Source organism: Labrus mixtus, chromosome 14 (assembly GCF_963584025.1).
Source record: "Labrus mixtus chromosome 14, fLabMix1.1, whole genome shotgun sequence".
In the NCBI taxonomy this organism is placed as follows: Eukaryota; Metazoa; Chordata; class Actinopteri; order Labriformes; family Labridae; genus Labrus; species Labrus mixtus.
This window is the reverse complement of record NC_083625.1, coordinates 8,672,677-8,693,370: the sequence shown is the minus strand read 5'-3', so window position 1 is coordinate 8,693,370 and position 20,694 is coordinate 8,672,677. Positions and strand designations below refer to the sequence as shown.

Here is a 20,694-nt window from a genome sequence, read left to right as displayed (position 1 = left end):
ATTACCTAGCTTTATCCTTTTTACATTTTCTTTTTATCATTTCCTGTTCTCTATTTGCAGATTTTCTTATCAGTTATGCTCTACGTTTGATACTATTTATTTTGACGATTGTTGTGATTTCCATGCCTCTCACAGGTCTTGTGTTACACACTTACAACACTGATTGGATTTTACTAAACAGTCTCCTCAGCTTTACACTGAAACTGTAGATGCCTGTGCGCAGTCATAAAGTTCAAATGAATCTTTGCTACGTCACTATTTGACAACATCCTGCTCTAAATGGTGTGTCCAACTGGTTCAAAAAAAATAAATGGAATTTGTAGAAGTGTGACTATTCCATGTTTGCACTGTTTAATTTGGCATTTCCCACAGTGTAATCCATTGCCTCTGCTGTTTTCAGCACATGCATTTAGCAGAGTGTGACTGATTAAGTGTGAGGACTACATCCTGTCTGAATCCATGAAGGAGTTGAATAAGTTTGAGGTGAAGAAAAGGGAAACAAACATCGACTGTGTGTTCATTTATACCTTTCTTGATAATACTCACACTTAATATGTCTATTGACACGGGAATAAACGCAGTAAACTGTGTGTGTTTGTGTGTGTGTGTGTGTGTGTGTGTGTGTGTGTGTTGTATCAGTCAAAGTCTATGACATTTTTTATTCTAATTGTTTGCAGTGTTGTACATACAGATTATTTTCTTACCATACAAGGAGAAAAAATATTCATGTTTATGTGGCCTTGGGCAAGACAATTAACATGAATAGCTCCCGATGTTTCTTGGCGGTGTATGAGTGTGTATAAATGGGATTATTACTTCTGATGGTCACTTTCTGTAGCACCTCTGCCATCAGTGTGTGAATGTGTAGTTGTGACATGCGGTGTAAAAGCGCTTTGAGTAGTCAGAAGATTAGAAAAGAGCTATACAAGCTCAAGTCCATTTACCATTTAGCATTAAAAACACATTCAAATTGTTTTATTAAAAAAACATATTTGAAAATTCCCCTATACTCAATAGTATGCCTTTTAAATCAGAAATAGTAGGCTACTTGTTTTTTAAATAAATAGACTTTAGCTTAATACATTTAGGATAATTATTATGTATATGGTAAACTCCGGTATATATAGACAACATGTAACTGGAATCACAAGTTGTGACTGTGTGTGGACAAAAGACAAAAATGAACATGACCTATAATGTAGTACAAACTGTAATGCAGCAGATGGCACTGTGATACCTTTCACCTGTATCTGATTCTCTTTTTCATTGGCTGTTGTTCTGTTTTAACATCTAGACACTGACGCTCTTTCACTGTGAAATCAGAGCCAGTTATAAACCGCTGCTCAGGTGACAAATGCAAAAACTAGACCAATCTACTTGTATTGTATTTAGCTTTTTTCAGTAATAGGAAACTTTCATATAATAACACTTCTGAATATTATGCACGTGAAATAATACGTTTTTTAAAATAATTTGTAGATGGATTTATTGACGTAGCATTAATATCAATAATTATTTTTGCACTGGCAGTCGTGGGGATGCCTGCTTAATGGGTCAGTTTAGTCACTTATGTCTGATGCACACTAATTTCATTGCTCTCTCTTTTTGGGTAAAAACGACCCTCTTTTATTGAAATTCAGAAATCGGCATTGTCTGAATTGCTGTTCACAATGTAAAAACAACAAATTTTGGATAACTGCAACAAAAAAACAACAACAATATAACAGGTGAATAAGATGGTTATTAAATGGGTTGTTAATTTGTCATCTTCAGACAGTGATGTCTATTTTCCCCCTTTAACACTTACTTGTTCTATTGAAAAGCTCATACCTGCCTGATAGATAATCAGCTTGGGATCAGCATCTGTTGCTTAGCTATGCATTAGGACTGAAAACCAGGGGTTTCCATCAGAGGATGACAAAGTTTGTGGTTTGTTGGCTTAGCACATAATAAAACTCAGATGTTGTCTTTTTTAAATTGGTTCTGTCTGAATCTGCCTCTGGCATAAGAGTGGTATAAATTATCTGCTCTTACAGCTGAATAAGCCAAAATATTTTCCCTCATCTAGCAAAAAGTTTTACAAGAATAAAAGTTTCTGATAAAGGGATACCACACAGTCTTGTCTGCATGTTCTCATGATCTCACCTGGTAGATACAACAGGTCATTCAAATGATCGACTACTTCACAAGAGTGGGCTCTGTAACATGGGGCAGATGTTGGGGCCCCGAGGCTGTGGCACCAGGCTTTTCACATTCCTTTGCCTGACCAACCACGGCTGTAAACTCACACAGGTTCAGAACAACAGCAAATCTCTTCTCTGGCTCTCACAGCAACGTTTTTTTCTTCTTCAGGGAAGCGACTGGTCGGCCAGCTCCAGCTGGACCCTGACGGGAATATGCTGTTGCCCTTTTATCACTTTTCACTTTCCTCACCGCTTGACTGCCCAGTTAACTGGAGTAATTGGTCTGATCCTGTGGGAGGCTGGTTTTAGATGCATGAGTCAGTGGTCAGCAAAGAGAGAAGAGGGGTTCAATTTGGGGGGAGAACAAGAGGCGCCCTGCTTTAAAACTGCAGCTCCCACGCGAAGACACAAGCAGAGAGAAAGTGTTCCTTTATTAAAACCAACCTGCTCACTTCCCTTTCCACATCTGTTTCTCATGCTGGTGCCAGATAGAAACCTCTAAAGAATATGGCTTGTAACAGAAACACTTAGGGGGAAGGTAATCACTCTTTACCACAGATCTTGAGTCAGCACATTCAGCGCCCTGTTAGAAATAAATCCAGACTTTTATCACCCGACTATTTACAAATTTGACCTCCTCTTAAATGGGCTGCTGTCACAGGAATTTTACAAGGAAAAATGGGAGTGACTGGTGAAACAACACTGACTGGTGGAAGTGGAAAAGGGAGGCACTGGCTTGGAGGAAGTTTGACATCTGAGATGTTGCAGCAGATGCAGACTAGAACTTGGTAGATGAGAAGGATGGACGTGTGAAGGAAAAAAGCCGACTGTGTGGAAAAATTAAAGAGTGGCTGCTGGTGACGGAGTAGAGTTCAGGAAATAATCCCAGTCAGACGTCACTGACATGATGTGGAAAACAACTGTCCTCCTCCTGCTTCTGCCTCATCTGCTCTCCTCTACAGTATGTATAATATAATGCATTTCATAAATGTTTTTAACTTTAGTCAGTTATCTGTTTTGTCACCCAAATTTATATAAAACATGAGATTTTTATGGTTAAATGTAGAAGAAAAAACTGTTGCCTCGTCTCTCAAATTACTCTGCTTTGAGAAATATTGATGCAGTTAAAGATTGGAGGGTTAGGTGTTTGGCATTATGGATTCATTAAGAATAGTTCTGGCAATTACTAAAAATTTGAGAAGCAGCTGCTCAAGAACTGTTATAAAGTTGAGTAAACACATTTTTTGAAGCATGGTATGATGCATTGGAATAGCCTGTAAAAATACAGTTTTGGAGCCGAATGAACATTTTGGATTTAACTGATGACGTCTCCAACAGTAGAGGTCAAAATCTGATACAGAGGCTCGTAAGGGCGTTTTGTCTCCCTCTTTTGACCTTCACCTGTGGATTTACCCATCACTGTATTTCTCTGTTTATTGCCAGGGAACAGAAAACATCAAGCAATTGAACCAATCAGAAATCAACGAGGAGTTCTCTGATGCTCCTGTCAAAATCCAGAAACCTACAGGAGGAGTCAAAGGCTGGGACTCGTGTTCCATCCCGTGTGACATCACTGTCAAGCTGCTACGAGATGAGAAACATTCAATCTGTGGTAAAAAAAAAAATATATATATATTTCTTATTTTACAAAATGTGTGTGTCTGAAACTTGTTTTTCTACCTTTGAGGGGACTAAATTGTGGAGACCTGTCAGTCTTGTGGGGACTTTTTCCGTTGGGCTCTATAATAAACAGTAAGAAGAAAAGACCAGGTTTTTATATGTAGGGGCAACAGGTTAGGAAAAAACTGATTGGAGATAAGCACTGGGCTTTAATGGTTATGGTAAAGGGTATGTTGAAGACCTCACAAGTATTGAAAAATGTACATGTGTGTTTATGCGTTTATGTAGGCCAGTTACAGCAGTCTCTGTTGGCGTTTGGACGAAGCACCAGGAAGCTCATGAGGGATGTGATGGAGGAGCAGCAGAGAGCCCTGGACATCCTAAGCAGTCAGGTAAAGTAGAGTCTTCCTCTTAACTCTTAGTAATAAAATTTTTTGGCGTTGCAAGTTTATGGCTTGTTGCATCAAAGTGTCGTCTTTTCAGGTGACAGAGCTGATGACCAAAGTTCAGACGCTCAGCTCCGAAGTTCAAAGAAGCAACACTGAGATGTACTCAATCAAACCTGTGCAATCCCACGGTAACTAAGACATTATCACATGTGATTTTACAACATTAACACCTTGGGCTGACAATTTCCATCACTTTAAAAAAAATGATTAATGGGCTACTTTATATGAGGAGCACCTTTCAGCCTGAAAACAAAAGTTTAATTTGTTCTGCTGTTCCTCAACAATCTTTCTAAAAGCTTAAGAATAACCTGAAAACATCATTACAGTTGTAGACTTAGTTCTTGTGTTTTGCATGGCTCTTAAAACATCACTCATTTCATTGCAGACATCCATTTTTAAGCTTTTTTGTTTGGCATTTTGGCCATCTCTACAGGGTAGATATGTATTGCTACACCTCTATGCTTATTTAATTGTCTCTGTTGCACATTTTCAATCCCATGGATCAATTCCCTAAAGCATAATCTTCTTTCATTCTGTAATTGAGTTCAATTGGGACTATACATTACAAAATGAACATCATGTTGTAAAACTGAGAACAACTGAGATCACATGCTCATTGAAAAACATTTACTGAACTTGTAGTTGAAGTCACAAGTGAGTTCATTTTCTCAATAACTTCAGAACAATTTACCTTCTTTTTGTCATCATTGGAGTCTCCCCCTGCTGGTCATGAGAAATTACTGCAGGTAATAGGTACATACAGTTTTTAGACCTGGAGGTGCTGATCACTTCTATTTTATCTTTTTTGTTTTGTCAAAGTCAGTTTTTGATAATCTTTCAAAAAATTATAAAGTAGAGGATGAAATATTTATCTTTTTGCACCCAGACTGGGTCAGGATACACAAACACTGGACCCTACAGATCCCATAATGCACTTCAGTAGAATTGCCTTGTTATAGTCCTTGAGCCACATATTTCAAATTTCTCTTTGGTACACAGGTATTCAAATATAAAGTGTAAGTGGCACGGTGTGCATTTCTTGAAGGAAGACTGGTTTTTATTGTTATCCTCCTGTTTATACGGCCAAAGGTTTTACCTCTCTGAATAGCCTAAATATAAGGCTAAACAATGTAATTACAGCAACAGTACTGTTTTGCCAGACAGATAAATTATTGGACTCCTAATACACAGTTTATGTTTGCTTTGACCAGGAAGGGATTGCAGTGATATCAAGGACAATCTTATGTCAGTCGTCCCGAAGATCCCCAGTGGTATTTACATCGTCCACCCAGAGAACATGGACTCCTCATTTGAGGTACTTCAATGATTTTTCCTGCCTGTTGCTCAGCTGTCGATCACAACTTATAACACAACATGTTGCGGCAGGTTTTCTGTGAGATGGATTACATGGGAGGTGGATGGACGGTGATCCAACGCAGGACAGATGGATTGACTGACTTCAAACGTCCCTGGGCCGATTATTCCGATGGCTTTGGAAATCTTGCAGGTTGGATGAAGTTACTTTAGACAGTGATAGTTTTAAACCTTAATAGAGTTGAGGGAGGACATTAAACAACAGCGAATGCACAAGATTATCAGTTAACAAAGAAGTTCATACTTTATTTTACAAAGATTATTATTTTGCCCTTTGCATTTATTCCATTGACATTGAAGGGTGACAGGATGTCAGGGCTAGTTGGTTGGAGGTGGGGATGACATGCACCAAAACACCTGCTCACCTGCTCCACATTGCCAATAGTACTACACCCAGTTGTGTGCTGCACATCTCATAACAGACCTTACTTTTGTGGAAAGAATTGCCTGCTTTTGACACAATTTCAGAACCAGGCTGGAAGAAAATTCTAGAAATGTCGAGTGCTGACTTTGTTTTTGTCATTTCTTTTAGTAACGGCACACACTCTCTCGCTCTCTCTTCTTATGTTTGTGTGTAGGAGAACACTGGCTGGGTCTGAAGAAGGTATTTCATTTAGTAAACCAGAAAGAAACTCGGTTTCAGCTTCACATCGCTCTGGTCTCCAGTGATGACATCACCTCTTATGCGTCATATGATGATTTCCAAGTGGACAGTGAAACCCAATTCTTCAGTATACACCTGGGCAGATATGCAGGCAGCGCAGGTAAGACACAAGAAATCACCCTAAGTGACAGATGTGATTTTGTTTGCACAGTGCCTAATGATAAATGCACTGTTTGTGTGTTTCTGTACAGGTGACGCGTTTCGCGGCTACGAGCAAGAGCAGAACCAGGACACGGCTCCATTCAGTGCCTCAGATGTGGACAATGACGGCTGTAACCCTTTTTGCTCCATTGACAACCGCACAGTGGAGAGCTGCAGCACTATACAAAACAACACAGGATGGTGGTTTAACCAGTGTGGCCTGGCAAACCTAAACGGCTCTCCTGAAGATGCAGAGCAGAACCTGGGACAAAAAATGCACATCCTGTGGGACACCTGGAGACAGAACGGGATCCCTCACACTATTAAATCTGTTACTATGAAGATCAGGAGGATTGCAACCAATAACTGACAGAGAGGAGGAGGTTGAGGAGAATAAGCAGAGGGAGAAAAGACAAAAGCACATTTTGTACATGTTGCGCTGCATATTTGTACAACATAAAGTTTTATTAAACAGGACCTCTGGTTTTTATTGTTTTATCTCATTGTAACAAATCGACTGTTCTCAAGTATGCCTTAAGGGTGACGATAAATACATTTGCTAAAAATGCATTCTAATAGAGCAACACACCGACAGTAAAATAACTACAAAACTACAAAAAAGGATCACCAAGTGATTTACAAATCTCCCTAACTCTGTAAAAAAAATAAAGTGACACAGATGAATTGCATGACTATAAATGTTTTGCATAAGCATTTTTAATTCTAGCCTATTTATTATGATTATGTTGATTTTATTTTTTGCTTAAAGTGTGTAAATATCTTAAAATCCAATATATCTGAAAACAGTTTTTTTTGCTTCTACGAGGCTGTGGAAATATAGTATCCAGAAAAAAATTCATGCTCAGTTTTTACAAACTGATATAGTCATTTAATTTGGCAAAATCTTGTACTGCTCTCAGAAAAATCTGGACAGGTAGTACCTTCCAGCAGCCGATGAAACTGATGCTCTAAGTTGAAAAAGATACCAAACACATCCAGTAGAAGGCACTGTGAATCTTTCTTCACATGAACCGCAAATTAGTATGTACAGTTCCTTTTTTTTTGGTTTTTAATCTTCTGAAAATTGCTATTTTAAACAAGGAACAAAAACACCACTAATTATGACACAACAAAGTTTATGAAAATTCTGTTACCAATTAAGATTCAACAAATCAAGTTTTATAACAGTCATTGTGGGAACATATTCCTTACATTATTTTCTGTGTGGAAGTATTCTCTCTTTTCCCAGATTTCTAAAACTATCCACTGTCCTGTCTCCAAGTAATAAAAAAGTCCCAAAAAGTCCCAAAATAAACCTTAAAAAAACCCAATAATTTGATGCTTCAGTAACTTTTATTCAGCTCCGCTTTCTCGCCCAATCTTCACCAGTTTAATATGTATATGAATCGATCTACAAGAACTTCCTCAGGCCAAAAGAGCTGAATGGTATGGCAACACCCAGAAACAAACACATAAACATGGGTACTATTGGACTTTGCTGAATATGGAGACGTAAATTGTGTGGGTTAGAAAATATTGAAAAAGCAGAGCAGCAAAAGAGGATCAGTGGCTGACATTGTACACATCCATTATAAGCAAATAAAAGAAATAAAGAAAGCATAGAATTTTACTTTTATTATTAAAAGACTTAAAAAGATTACAAAAAGTTAACAAGTTCAGTCAAAATAGATATCTAAAGTATGAAAACTGTTTGCAGGAGTTGGAGAAGAATTTGCAGATAATTTCCCTCTCCAATAGCTCTAGATCTGCACAGAAGCACAAATAGACCAGTGTGTATATAAATGTTTAAATATTTGTGTGTGTGCGTGCGTGTGTTTCTGTGTGTGTGTTACTGTGTGTGTCTGTGTGTCTGTGTGTGTGTGTGTTTAATTGCCAATGATCCTGTTGATAACACTGAATGAGCTCTGGCTCTTTGTGTGGTCTGGTATGTGTATATTCACACAGTGAATTAATCTATTTCCAAAAACACACAGACACACACAGACACACATGTACACAGAAAACGACTAATCAGTTTCTCGCCCACTCAGATTGTGTATGTTTGCGCTGATAGTGTTTACATCTAGATCTCGGGTCTGGTCCGTTCTAAAGAGGAAGTCGCACCAAAACAACAACAGTAGTGACATTTGTCAGAGTTTACCCCCTCTCACCCTGCCATCGTCCTCGTAAAATGTAACACTGTTACGTCATATAACGTCCAAAGTGGCTAATCTTCAGCAATCAGGACCTTAAAAGGCAATTTCCACTGCAACATACGTACATCAAGAGGCCCTGCTTTAACAGATTTTGAATGCTGACGGGGTCGTTTGATGCTATGGGACGTGTTGGATCAAAAACAGCCTGAAAACAGAGAGGCATAGGTGACTAAATCAGTTAACAATTATAACTGCGGAAAATGAAGATGAACGCCTTATATCATCAGAAAAAGGCATAAAGTACTGCAACTTTGTGTGTGTGTGTGTGTGTGTGTGTGTGTGTGTGTGTGTCCGTGTCCATTTAAACACTTAATAGTTAGACTGGGTTCAAAACACTTTTAACCTGCTGTTAAGGAGATACTTGTTTGCTTTCTTAAAGACATGCATAAGCACACATAAAGGTAAATCTATGCATATGCACGAGTGTGTCTGTGTCTGTGTGGGCATGAGGGGGTGTGTGTGTGGCTGTGATTATGTCTGTTTGCAGTGGGGGTAGTCGTTTTCCCACACTTGAAGGAATCAGTAAAGAGAGTGAGCACACAGGAAGCAAAGTCTACTGGGAATTTAAACCCTGAGGAATCTCATCTGCTGTTCATCAGCCATCAGTTACTCCTGCAAGCATGTACACACACACACACACACACACACACACACACACACACACACACACACACACACACCAATGCTCACTGACAAAACTCAACATGTTCTGTAAACACTGTGGTTTAAAATAGCATTTTACAGCCAGATCATAAAAAAACTGTTGGCAAAGCAGAATATTTTTTTTTCTTCCAAATCACCCTGTATTCTTAAAACAAATACAGACTTTAATTTCACATCTTAATTATATATATATATATATATATATATATATATATATATATATATATATTCAGCTGAAACAATCAAGGTAAAAAGCTCCATATATCACTATAACTGTAGTGTGTTCAGTCATAACACAGAGCTGCCCTGTAACGTCTATTAAGTTCAAAGAGTCGTGCAAATAAAAGTGTAGTGGGACCAAGAAGGATGCATTCTTTCTCAAGGACACTGAAGGACCAGGGGGGGGGGGGGGGGTGGGCAAGAAAAGGGACACCGAGGCATGCCACAGACAGTTGATTCCTCCTTCATATGGAGCCAGAGCAGACCCTTGACTACACCTCTGGGATGAACCACAGACCGCCAGCGGTTCATCACAACAGCCGACCTGTGGGCTACAACAACAGCCCCAGAGCTCGGAGCCGGGATAACCTGCTGATGTACGATGACTTCGGAGAGGAAAGCTGTTTCACTGGAAGATGCCTCGGGTAAGTCCCTCCGTCCCATCCCTCCTGTGTGGCAGCATTATGTGTTTGCATTCTGATAGTTATATAAGTTATCCTTTTAGAATAGATGTATGAATACTTTACATTTTATAGTTGTACTATGGGAATTTTCACGTTGTATATCATAGAGAACATTTCCTGTACACTGCTATTTTACTTAAGATATAATGTTTATCTTTTTAATGTGAGCAACATCAAAAGTCCTTCAGATATGTGATAGACTACTGGTGTCACATTTTGTTTTCCTATTTACAGTATCAAGTGCTCATCTTTACATTTTAATGCTCAATTTACTGATGTTGCAGGTCGCTCTTGAAGTATCTGCTAATCAATACATACACCATCAGCATTAAGTCAAAGGATGTAGAGGATATTATGATTAGTGATGTCGTCTCACTTCAGTATCTTCAACAATACTAGAGCATTGTGTATCAATGTGTAATTATCATGGAAATCAAAATTATTGAGTTTAACACTTGTATTTGCACATCATCTCTTTTTTTAAATGCTATTTTAGTTTGAAGTTTAAACTGGAAAACTTTAAACTTTATACTGGTCTGACTAGAAAGTTATCTATGTTGATGTATTTGTTAGCAGAGTAGCCTATTTAATATTTTTTTCATTTTATATATCAGAGGGACTATCACTAAAATAAAATGTTTCTTCACTGAAAGAAGAAGATCACTTGAGATTATTTTTAAAGCTCCTGTGGGGAATTTTCCATTTGTCCCCTTTGGCGCCTACATGTATAGTTAGGCGTACCGTTTTCTAACAAAAAAAACTGGTCAGATTCTTTAAATATGTCACTCAGTGTAAATAATTACTTTGGCAAATGTGAAAAGTCTGTTTATGCAGCGTGCTTTAAATCGTCTTGGCAGACATTGTGACCCCCACCATAATAGTAACAAGCATTTAAATGACTGTAAACAAATAATAAATCTAGCCGCTGATGGTCTTGTTGTTTCTTAAGGTCACATAACAGCGTTAATAATTATTTCAACATGTTTCATTACTGGATGAAGACTCCACAGGAACTTTAAGATAGGTCAAGTATATTCATCATTAGCCGATAGAAAGCCTAAGTGATAGAATTGTGAAGTGTGCTTTGCAAATACCTTTTTAGTGTGTCTATAATAACCATGTAGAAATGATATAGCCTACTGAGTGTGTATGTCCCCCGACTGTCCGGCAGACACAGCAGCTCGGAGAGACAGCCCTTGGCTCCTCTCAGCGCTGTTAAACGACGCCAGGCCCTCCGTGGTCCTGCCTACATGTTCTCTGCTCCCTCAGTCAGCCTGACAGAGGTTGAGCAACGTTTCCTGGAAGCTGCAGAATACGGCAACATACCAGAGGTACGACGCATGCTGCTCCACGTGCCCAACTTAAATGTCAACGCAGTGGACTACATGGGCCAGAATGCATTGCAGCTGGCTGTGGCCAACGAACATCTGGAGGTGACGGAGCTGCTGCTGGGGAGGGCGGATCTGGCCCGAGTGGGAGACGCCCTCCTGTTAGCTATCAGTAAGATGTGTGATCAATTTGTGTGGTTAGTAATGTCCAGAAATAAATGAGAGGTGCCCAACTTATCAAAGAGAGCAGCATGAAAAGAAACAGCAAAATACTTTTTTTTTGTTGCAAATTACAGCAGCCCAATGATGGTGAATATCCTGATATTGTAGTCTTATATATAATGTGTCTAATTACCCTACTTGGACTTTTTGTAGGCTACTTAGACATAGCCTAATTGTTAGCCAACCTTCTCATCATTTACTTGAGAAAGGACTTGCTAAAGTGGGTCTGTGAACTTCTTCTTGTTTTCTTCTTAAGAAAGCACGTTTATGGAGGACGAGATCTGACAAAAGTATAAATAAATAAATAAATAAATACATGTAGAAATGAGTAAATGTGGAAATAAATAAATGTATAAATAAATAAATTTAAGACATTTAATTATTTATGTCCCATTTATTTACCAGTTTTTATTTATTTATTCATTCTTTTATTTATTTATTCCAGTATTTATTTATACATTTATTTATTTATTTATTATTTTATTTATTTATTCCAGTATTTATTTATACATTTATTTATTTATACTTTTGTCAGATCTTGTCCTCCATACACGTTGTCTTACATTTTAGGGGAAATAAAACCGACAAGAAATATTTTACTTTGTTTTTTTGTTTTTTTTGAAACAAGCGAAGGACTAGCCTATCAGGTTCAGCTTTGACTCACTTAGGGTTAAATATTAGTAACATTTATAGCTTCGAGGGTCTCACTAGAACCAAGTACTAAACCACACCAACATCTTTATGTGTGTGTGTCTGTGTGGTCATGTGTGTATTGCAGGTAAAGGTTATGTTCGTATCACAGAGGCCTTGTTGTGTCACCCTGCATTTAGAGATGCCAATCGTCTGACAGCGAGCCCTGCTCAAGCAGACATGTTGGATGACTTCTACGCTTATGATGAGGATGGAACCAGGTGAGACAGTTTAAACGCAGAGGCAAAAACAGATTTGATAACTGAAATGAAAATAAAACGAGGCTTTACAACTAACTGAAGCTATAGTGTGTGTTAACAAAACTAAAATTAAATAAAAGTGTAGAGACCATGTCTTTAGTTTTCATCGCTTTTCAATTAATTCCATACATATACCAGTATTTTGTGTTTATATTTAATTCAAAAGCTGACTGACATTTCCCTTGTGGGTTGTCTTTTGTGGATGGCTGTGGTTGTTCATATTTTGCATTGAGGTATCCAATAACTACATTTATTCTCAGAAGGGAGAGGGTTAATTTCAGGAAAAGTAAAGAGCTTTAAATGTCCAGGAAACATGTCTAAATTGTTTACAGTCTCTTGTGTGTCGGTGTGCATCCAAACAGGTTCTCTCATGATGTAACTCCAGTGATCCTTGCGGCCCACTGCCAGGAGTACGAGATAGTTCATACTCTGCTCAGTAAAGGTGCTCGTATCGATCCTCCTCATGATTACTTCTGCGGGTGTGACTCCTGTAACTACCAGCAGCAGTTTGACTCCTTCAGCCACTCTCGATCCAGGATCAATGCCTACAGAGGACTCGCCAGTCCTGCTTACCTCTGCCTGTCCAACGAGGACCCAGTTCTGGCTGCTTTGGAGCTCAGCAACGAACTGGCGATGTTGGCAAATATTGAGAAAGAATTTAAGGTAAATACGTTACACTAGGATCCAGATGTGTCTTCCTGCTGTGATCTCAAGACACTTACAGTCAGTGCTGCTGTACACAAGCACTTAAAACCAGCCTGTCATCAAATACACAAAAAGTATAATAGCCATGCCGCTGCCAACCAGTCACCTGTAAAAGCTGGCAGTAAACACAAGAACATTTTATTAGACTCTAAAGAGGAAGCAGAAACAGATGGGGTGCTAGATCTTGGAGTCACTGTTGACTTTAATGGTAGACACATATTTAACAACTATAATTATTATAGGCTTACAGAAGGATTGTATACTACAGTCATCATTCATAAAATCAGTGTGACGATGCGAATGCACTGCTAAACAATAGTTTAGTATGCAGCCAGTGGCGACTCTAGAGTCTACTGGGGCCCAAGGCAAAAATTCAAAGGGGGCCCCTCCAACCAGCATTCAACACCTTTATGTGAAATGTGAACCTTTGAGCCAGATTTTAAGGCATTATTTAACAGGGATTTTCCTCTGGTGACTATCACTGACAAATGTAGGTTTTAACAGCAAGAATGCATGCAACTCTTGAGTGAGTTCTGTCACATGGCGCCACCTTAGAAGGGTTTCCTATAGTCATTCTAAACTTTGCATATTTTTGAGCCACTGCTGTCTTTTTATAGAGTGTCAGACCTTGGGGCCCCCTTACTGGCCTGTGGGGCCCTAAGCGGTTGCCTGCCTTGCCTCTCGCAGTCCTTGTGAGAGGATTCACTGCGTTTTCATCATTATCACAATGTGAGAATTCACATATAAAGACATTGCTCAATTTAAATGGATTGTAATATATAAAGAAAACAGCTTTATGTGAACAAGCTGGGCTCTCTCACTCAGCATTATTGTTACATTTGACCTCTTGGATGGAGGTGTAATGGCCATGCGTGCACATTTCGATGCAGCCACAGGAAGCTCAAGCTAGATATCAACTACCCTCCGATTAATTGGTGCCAATTAATGATTGAGAAGAAAAATGCTTTAATCATTCATTAATACATTCTTTAAATAAAGTAGAAACTGTGAGCTATGGGTCATATGAGCGCTTTAATTTCTCTTTATTTATTGCTCTTCATATCTTATAAAAAATAAAGGAATGTATCGCTCATTGCACATTATTCTCATATCATGCTGGTCTACCTGTCTACCTGTCTAATATTCTAAGTATTTTGTAATTATAATGTCTCCCTAAAGCAATTGTTTTTTTGTTCAAACTTTGCCAGAATCAACTACCATGAATTCTGTCAATTTAAATTTTCATTTCATTTCAACGTTAATCAAGCAGGAAGAGCCCAAATAACTCAAAATCTCTATCGAACACGAGTGTTAAAAAACAAAAATAACAAATCAACTCTTACTTTTAGGTAGCTGTCTGATATATTGGTCATGCTGTTGTTTCTAGAAATGATTCAAATACATTTGTCACAGCATTGGTAACACCTGCAGCACATCTCCACGGCCTCACTCACTGACAAACATTTCTCCTCTCTGCGTTCTGCGTAGCACGATTACTGCTGTCTGTCCAGCCAGTGTAAGGACTACGTGGTGGGCCTTCTTGATCTGTGTCGCAGCACTGAGGAGGTGGAGGCCATCCTGAGCGGGGAAACTGATTCTGAGGAATGCTATGATATACCAGGTCGCCCCTCTTTAACGCGACTTAAGTTAGCCATCAAATACGAACTGAAAAAGGTAAGAACACACACAGTATGTATTTCATCAATAAATCCAAACCAGATCACAAGCTATAGAAATGCACAAAAATGATTCTGTGTGACAGCTGAGTCTTCAAAATATTTTTAGCTTCTCCATTTGTAGATTAAGTTACAATGCATTTCCACCCCCATAAACAAATTGTATTAACTATAGCCACCTACTCCTCTATTGTGGGGGGGTCAGGATGCGGCCATTGTTTCGCGATAGTTTTCTTACCAGCAGATTTCAGGATACCAAATAGGTAAACATTGAAGTGCTGAGATTTGTTCTTACATCTTGTTCTCTTTTTTACCACCTTTATTTCCCTGTTTCCTTCTCTGTAATGTCGGTGCCCTTCAGTTTGTGGCTCATCCAAACTGCCAGCAGCAGCTGCTCAGTATCTGGTACGAGAATCTGCCCGGCCTGAGACAACAAACCACGGCCGTCAAGCTGCTGGTGGTGCTGGCGGTGGCTATAGGACTGCCTGGACTGTCTCTGGCTTACTGGATCGCTCCATGCAGCAGAGTAGGTAACATTTATCATGACTACCAAATAGACATGTAGCGCTCTGCGGGACGGTTTCTCTCATCCTCCAGTGGTTTCGTATCTCTCTCATAGGTGGGGAAGGTGATGCGAAGCCCCTTCATGAAGTTTGTGGCCCATGCCTCTTCCTTCACCATTTTTCTGGGTCTTCTTATCCTGAATGCTGCAGACCGTTTTGCAGGCACCACGTTGTTACCAAACATGACCCACCACGTGCACCCAGAAGGACCCCAACTCAACTCTGACCCCCTGCTGCTCTACCGCATGTCAACCACGCCTTTCACAGGGATGGAGATCCTCATAATTTCGTGGGTCATGGGTAAGCATGGAAAATTCTCATTTTAAATCAAGTCATCCTGTTTGTGACATCGTTGGACCCTGTCCTGTTGCAGGCATGATCTGGGCCGAGGTGAAGGAGATCTGGAGTCAGGGGCCGGGCGAGTACCTGCTCGAGCCGTGGAACTTCCTCGACTTTGGGATGCTGGCTATCTTCCTCGCCTCCTTCAGCTGCCGCTTCTCCACCCTGAGACACGCTCATATAGCCCAGACCTATGTGCTCACACACTACACAACACTGATTAATGTCACGCTGCCTTCTGAGATACGCTACTTCACGCTGGGTGAGCGCACACTCACACACACACACACACACACACACACACACACAGACAGACACACACACACAGACACAGAATCACACATTGCCACACTCTCCATAAAAAGTGTTTAGAAAATATTCACTTCATGTATAAACAGTTGCAGTGAGTTAGGCGGTGCTCTGCAGCTGAGATGACGTTTGTTGGCTTTGGTCAGGCTGATAGTTGCCAAACAGCAGGAGTCTGTCTGATTCTTTGAGGATAAAACAGACCATATGGAAGCCTCTGCAGGATAACTGAAAGGAAAATGTCTCCATGAAATTAAATTCACCTACAACATTAACATTTACCGCTTATATTACTGTTATTGTTTTGAGATGTAATTGGTGCAAAACATGAACAAAAATGCCGCACAAGCAAACCACATAAGCAAAGCTCAGCTACTTTGTTCTTTTGTTGTGGATTCTTTCAGTTTTGGCTCATGAAAAAAGACACAGGCTAATTACAAACTGTCAGGATATGTCGCCATGTTTAGTCTATCTGGTAACCCCTGGAGGCCAGGAGAAGTCAAACTATCCCACGTTTAAAAGTAAAGCAAGGATTAGAGAAAAATAAAACATATTTGTGTCTTTTTCTGTATAATCATAATAAGTTGAGTTCCAGTGGATTTGTTTTATTTTTATTCTGTGAAATAACTAATATGAAACATCCTCTTCCATCTGCCTTAAAACTGCTGCCTTCCTTTGAATGATTTTCATGAGGAGTTCTTCCTGACAGAGTGTTTTCTGACTGATTCTCGCTCTCTTTTTGAAGCTCGTATCTACTGGATGCCGTCAGATCCTCAGCTGGTGTCCGAGGGCCTGTACGCCATCGCCGTGGTGCTCAGCTTCTCTCGCATTGCTTACATCCTCCCTGCCAACGAAAGCTTCGGCCCGCTGCAGATCTCTCTGGGGAGAACGGTCAAGGACATCTTCAAGTTCATGGTTATCTTCATCCTGGTGTTTCTGGCGTTCATGATAGGAATGTTCAACCTGTACTCTTATTACCTGGGGGCGAAGCAGAATGACGCCTTCACCACGTGAGACATTCACTGCACACACTTGCATTTTATTGTTCATATTTTGGGGGTTTTATGTCTACAAAAAACTTCTTTCGGGGACTTGAGGATTGGCTGAGATTCAGATTCATTTTCTTTTTTTTACATTTGGGGATAAGTTTAAAAGTTTATCCAGCCATGGCCTTGATTTATTTGTGCTTAACATGATTTAAGAACAAGATGCTAAAAAGGGCTACACTCGCAAGGACCTTAGGACATAAAAAATGACAACATAGATGTTTTAATAATTCACATTAAAATGTATTTTTTTAAATGCTCATTGGAGGACAATAATTGAAAATGGTAGAGTTGGATAAAATTCACTTACAAAGAGTGTTCCAGGTATTTTTATTGTCTGCAAAAACAAAATAAGTATTAATTCCCTTTTCTTGGGACTCAAGATGGAGAAAACACAATTAGGAATTACAAGTTTATGTGAGGGTTTTAGCTTTCTCATCACTCAATCCTATTGTGACCCCTAATGATCACCCAAGGACCACTGCAGGGCGAAAATCTCTGAGATGGAAAGCAACGTTTTAACAATACATACAAACCCCTTTATAATTAACAAAGATTTTTAATAATTCCAATAATTGCTAAAAAAGAAAAAGCTTGACAATCAGTCAAGAAAAGCACAATATGTCTTAAAGTGGTTGGTCAAAGGTATAAACACAATGTTTGCTGCTGAAACATTTATCGTCCTCTGTTGTTTTCCTCCCAGGGGATCTTTCAAATCTGAAGATGAATAGTTTGTTTGAGTTTAAAAATACCTCTTCCTGTCTTTTTCCTCTCTGTGCATCCGCCCAGCCTGGAAGAGAGCTTCAAGACGCTGTTCTGGGCTATATTTGGACTATCTGAGGTCAGGTCTGTGGTGATCAATAACAGCCACAAATTCATTGAGAACATCGGTTACGTGCTTTATGGAGTTTATAACGTTACCATGGTGATAGTGCTGCTCAACATGCTCATCGCCATGATCAACAGCTCGTTTCAGGAGATTGAGGTTTGTCATCAAAAAATTCTGACTCATCGTGCTTTCAGATACAAGCTCATAACTTAGGACGCTTGAGAAAACATTCACTACCAAGACTTATTTCAACTATTTTTTGAAAATGGAGGGCACTCTTGTCTCTCTTTCCCTCTAATAAGGGAACAAAAAAGTTTTATCTCTGGCGTCCTGCATGAAGCAAAAATCACACAGCATTGTCTTTGTTTGTGCACACATTACCAAACGTTATTCTAATGTGTCCTTTCTGATCAGGGATCCAACAAACTGACATCACAGATGAGAAACTACTTGTTTAGTGAGAAGTTCATATGAGCTGTTAGTATGAAGACTATGTAACTATAACATGTGAAATATCCCCTTTTTAAACCACAAAAAAAAAAACCCAATATGCTTTCAACCTTTAATTTCCTTCCTTTATTTTCCTTAGCATGGCGGTAAAAGCTTTGCAAATCAAATGTGCAAAAATCAACATTTTCAGATGAGCTGATTTTCTTTGGCAATAAGACCAGTTAGCCTGCGACTTCTCCCAGTCATCAGCTTTTTAAATAAAAATGATGACAAAACATTGCATTTTTACGTGTTCTGTTGGGTCTTCTTGTCTGTTGTATTTGCCAACAATGTTAAAAAAAAATTAGCCCTTTACTGTCACGAACTAAATTTGGCAACAGGTACAAATAATGACCTGAATCTGAGCACAGCCTGGAGCCGTGAGAGTCGCCTGGTAACCAGCAAAGTTCACTGCTCAGGCCCAGTCAGACACACAACGCCCTGTAAAACCTCAGCTTGTCTAATACTTTGTTGTTGTTTGTGTGTATGTGGATTAGACTAACAAGATAACAGTGGAGTAATTAGTCAGCTTTAGAGATGCACACTAATCTCACAGGATTCTGTCTGCAGCTTCATGACAAAATTAGCATAAAGACATGAGAGTTGTATCAAGACTCTTTTTTTTTAACTCTGTTATCACAAAGCAAATGAACCCATTTCACAATGTTTCTAAGTTTTAGTTAAAATCTTTTCTGTTGAGTTTGATTGACTGTGTGTTTATTGCTACAGCTACTTTTTAGCTTGCGCTTTGATTTTCTCTTCACTCTTCATCACTTTTGTTTCCTCCATTTTCTCCCTGTCGTTTTCTTTTGTCTTCAGGACGATGCTGACGTCGAGTGGAAGTTTGCTCGGGCTAAACTTTGGTTTTCTTACTTTGAGGAGGGTAGGACATTACCTGTGCCCTTTAACCTGGTCCCCAGTCCAAAATCTATGCTGGGACTGGCCACGGCCATCAAATCCCTGCTCCTGCACTTTGCAAGAGGACATGCTGAGCAGAAAGCTGAGACACAGCTCAAACAGGTAGCACACAATATGGACTCACATGCAGCTTACAAAGTTCACTCACACACACTTTGTGCTAGTTACTAAAGCTTTAAAGGCAGAGTCAGAGCACCTCCCAGTGGTTTTCATGCTGCACCGCAGGCTTCACTTCAGACCTGAACACAAGTTGAACCTGTGAGAGTCCCGATGCTGTTCAATCAAGTTAACTTCAGCTTCATTTTGCAGCTCGGGGAAAGCAAAAACTCAGGATTTAGTACTTCTACCAGCCCAACCAGATATCAGGTAAGTGTTTGTAGGCGTCTTACACTACAGTGTAATAAGTTATCCAATTACTTCTTAGGATAAAACTAGACTTTTTTATCGTTCTGCAGAAAATCATGAAGCGATTAATAAAGCGTTACATCATCAAAGCCCAAGCAGACAAAGAGAGTGACGAGATCACTGAAGGTGAGATCAACAGAACTGAATTCAACTTGTTTTAATGATAACTCTGTCTTGGAAATAAATGGCTTGAAATTTTTTTTGTCCTTTTTTCTCTTAAGGAGAGTTGAAGGAGATCAAGCAGGACATCTCCAGTCTGCGGTATGAGCTGTTGGAGGAGAAATCACAGAACCTGGAGACACTGGACGGACTGCTGAAGAGGCTGGGAGAGATCAGCACACCTGCAGAGTAGCACCACCAGTTTACCTGACGTGTACATAAAACTGTATAGTTACAGATAGTTACAAATCATTGATATGAAAATATAAAAATGTATGTATGTGAATAAAGGGTTAAGGTTTAGCCTGCTGGTCTTGCATTTTATATTGTTTCACTGCTATAAGGCACAAAGTTCAATATATTATAAAAGAACAAATAATGATCCACTATGATGATTTAGACCTAAACAACTTTTACAAACACATGCATGCAAAACCTTTAGAAATAGGAACTTGTAATTTGCATGAAACTTTTCCTGCTCCTGCAGCTTAAAAACAAAACCAAAAGGGCTGTATCGCGCACACACACACACACACACAGGCTTGGTATTTCCCACAACCCCACGATACAGAGTCCACGATACAGAGTCCACGATACGATACATATTGTGATATACATTGAATTTGGATAATGAACGTGTCTTACACAGCTGTGGCTTTACTGTGAACTGTACCATACAGTAGGTAAGTTGTCTTTCAAAACTGTCATCACGGCTTTGCAGCCGTATCGATTCTCTAACATCTGCATCGATACATGTATTTGCAAG

The 20,694-nt window shown here is 39.4% G+C and overlaps 2 protein-coding genes across 3 annotated transcripts; both read left to right on the top strand.

The window, feature by feature from the left end:
- Window positions 1-2,914: 2,914 nt before the first annotated feature.
- Window positions 2,915-6,908, top strand: angptl5 (angiopoietin-like 5). Its single transcript, XM_061054875.1, has 8 exons — window positions 2,915-3,144; window positions 3,627-3,795; window positions 4,092-4,195; window positions 4,287-4,380; window positions 5,464-5,567; window positions 5,639-5,759; window positions 6,205-6,390; window positions 6,482-6,908. Exons 1-8 carry the CDS (start codon window positions 3,088-3,090, stop codon window positions 6,799-6,801), a joined length of 1,155 nt encoding a protein of 384 aa, XP_060910858.1. The 5' UTR covers window positions 2,915-3,087; the 3' UTR covers window positions 6,802-6,908.
- A 2,748-nt stretch (window positions 6,909-9,656) lies between these two features.
- trpc6a (transient receptor potential cation channel, subfamily C, member 6a) lies at window positions 9,657-20,231 on the top strand. Of its 2 annotated transcripts, XM_061054874.1 has the most exons (14): window positions 9,708-9,954; window positions 11,165-11,493; window positions 12,322-12,454; window positions 12,856-13,156; window positions 14,687-14,872; window positions 15,236-15,400; window positions 15,494-15,737; window positions 15,811-16,038; window positions 16,828-17,092; window positions 17,918-18,113; window positions 19,266-19,466; window positions 19,674-19,730; window positions 19,820-19,895; window positions 19,991-20,231. In XM_061054874.1, exons 1-14 carry the CDS (start codon window positions 9,779-9,781, stop codon window positions 20,119-20,121), a joined length of 2,688 nt encoding a protein of 895 aa, XP_060910857.1. In that variant the 5' UTR covers window positions 9,708-9,778; the 3' UTR covers window positions 20,122-20,231. The 2 variants fall into 2 exon arrangements, 1 of the variants encoding a protein (XP_060910857.1); XR_009675760.1 differs by lacking the exon at window positions 17,918-18,113 and having other exon boundaries at window positions 9,657-9,954; window positions 19,991-20,063.
- Window positions 20,232-20,694: the final 463 nt, after the last annotated feature.

Coding starts and splice junctions, on each gene's coding strand:
- trpc6a (XM_061054874.1), top strand. CDS start 9,779: ATGGAGCCAGAGCAGACCCTTGACTACACCTCTGGGATGAACCACAGA. Junction 17,093..17,917: donor CAGAATGACGCCTTCACCAC/GTGAGACATTCA, acceptor GCATCCGCCCAG/CCTGGAAGAGAGCTTCAAGA. Junction 19,896..19,990: donor GAGTGACGAGATCACTGAAG/GTGAGATCAACA, acceptor TTTTCTCTTAAG/GAGAGTTGAAGGAGATCAAG.
- angptl5 (XM_061054875.1), top strand. CDS start 3,088: ATGATGTGGAAAACAACTGTCCTCCTCCTGCTTCTGCCTCATCTGCTC. Junction 5,568..5,638: donor ACATGGACTCCTCATTTGAG/GTACTTCAATGA, acceptor ATGTTGCGGCAG/GTTTTCTGTGAGATGGATTA. Junction 6,391..6,481: donor CAGATATGCAGGCAGCGCAG/GTAAGACACAAG, acceptor GTTTCTGTACAG/GTGACGCGTTTCGCGGCTAC.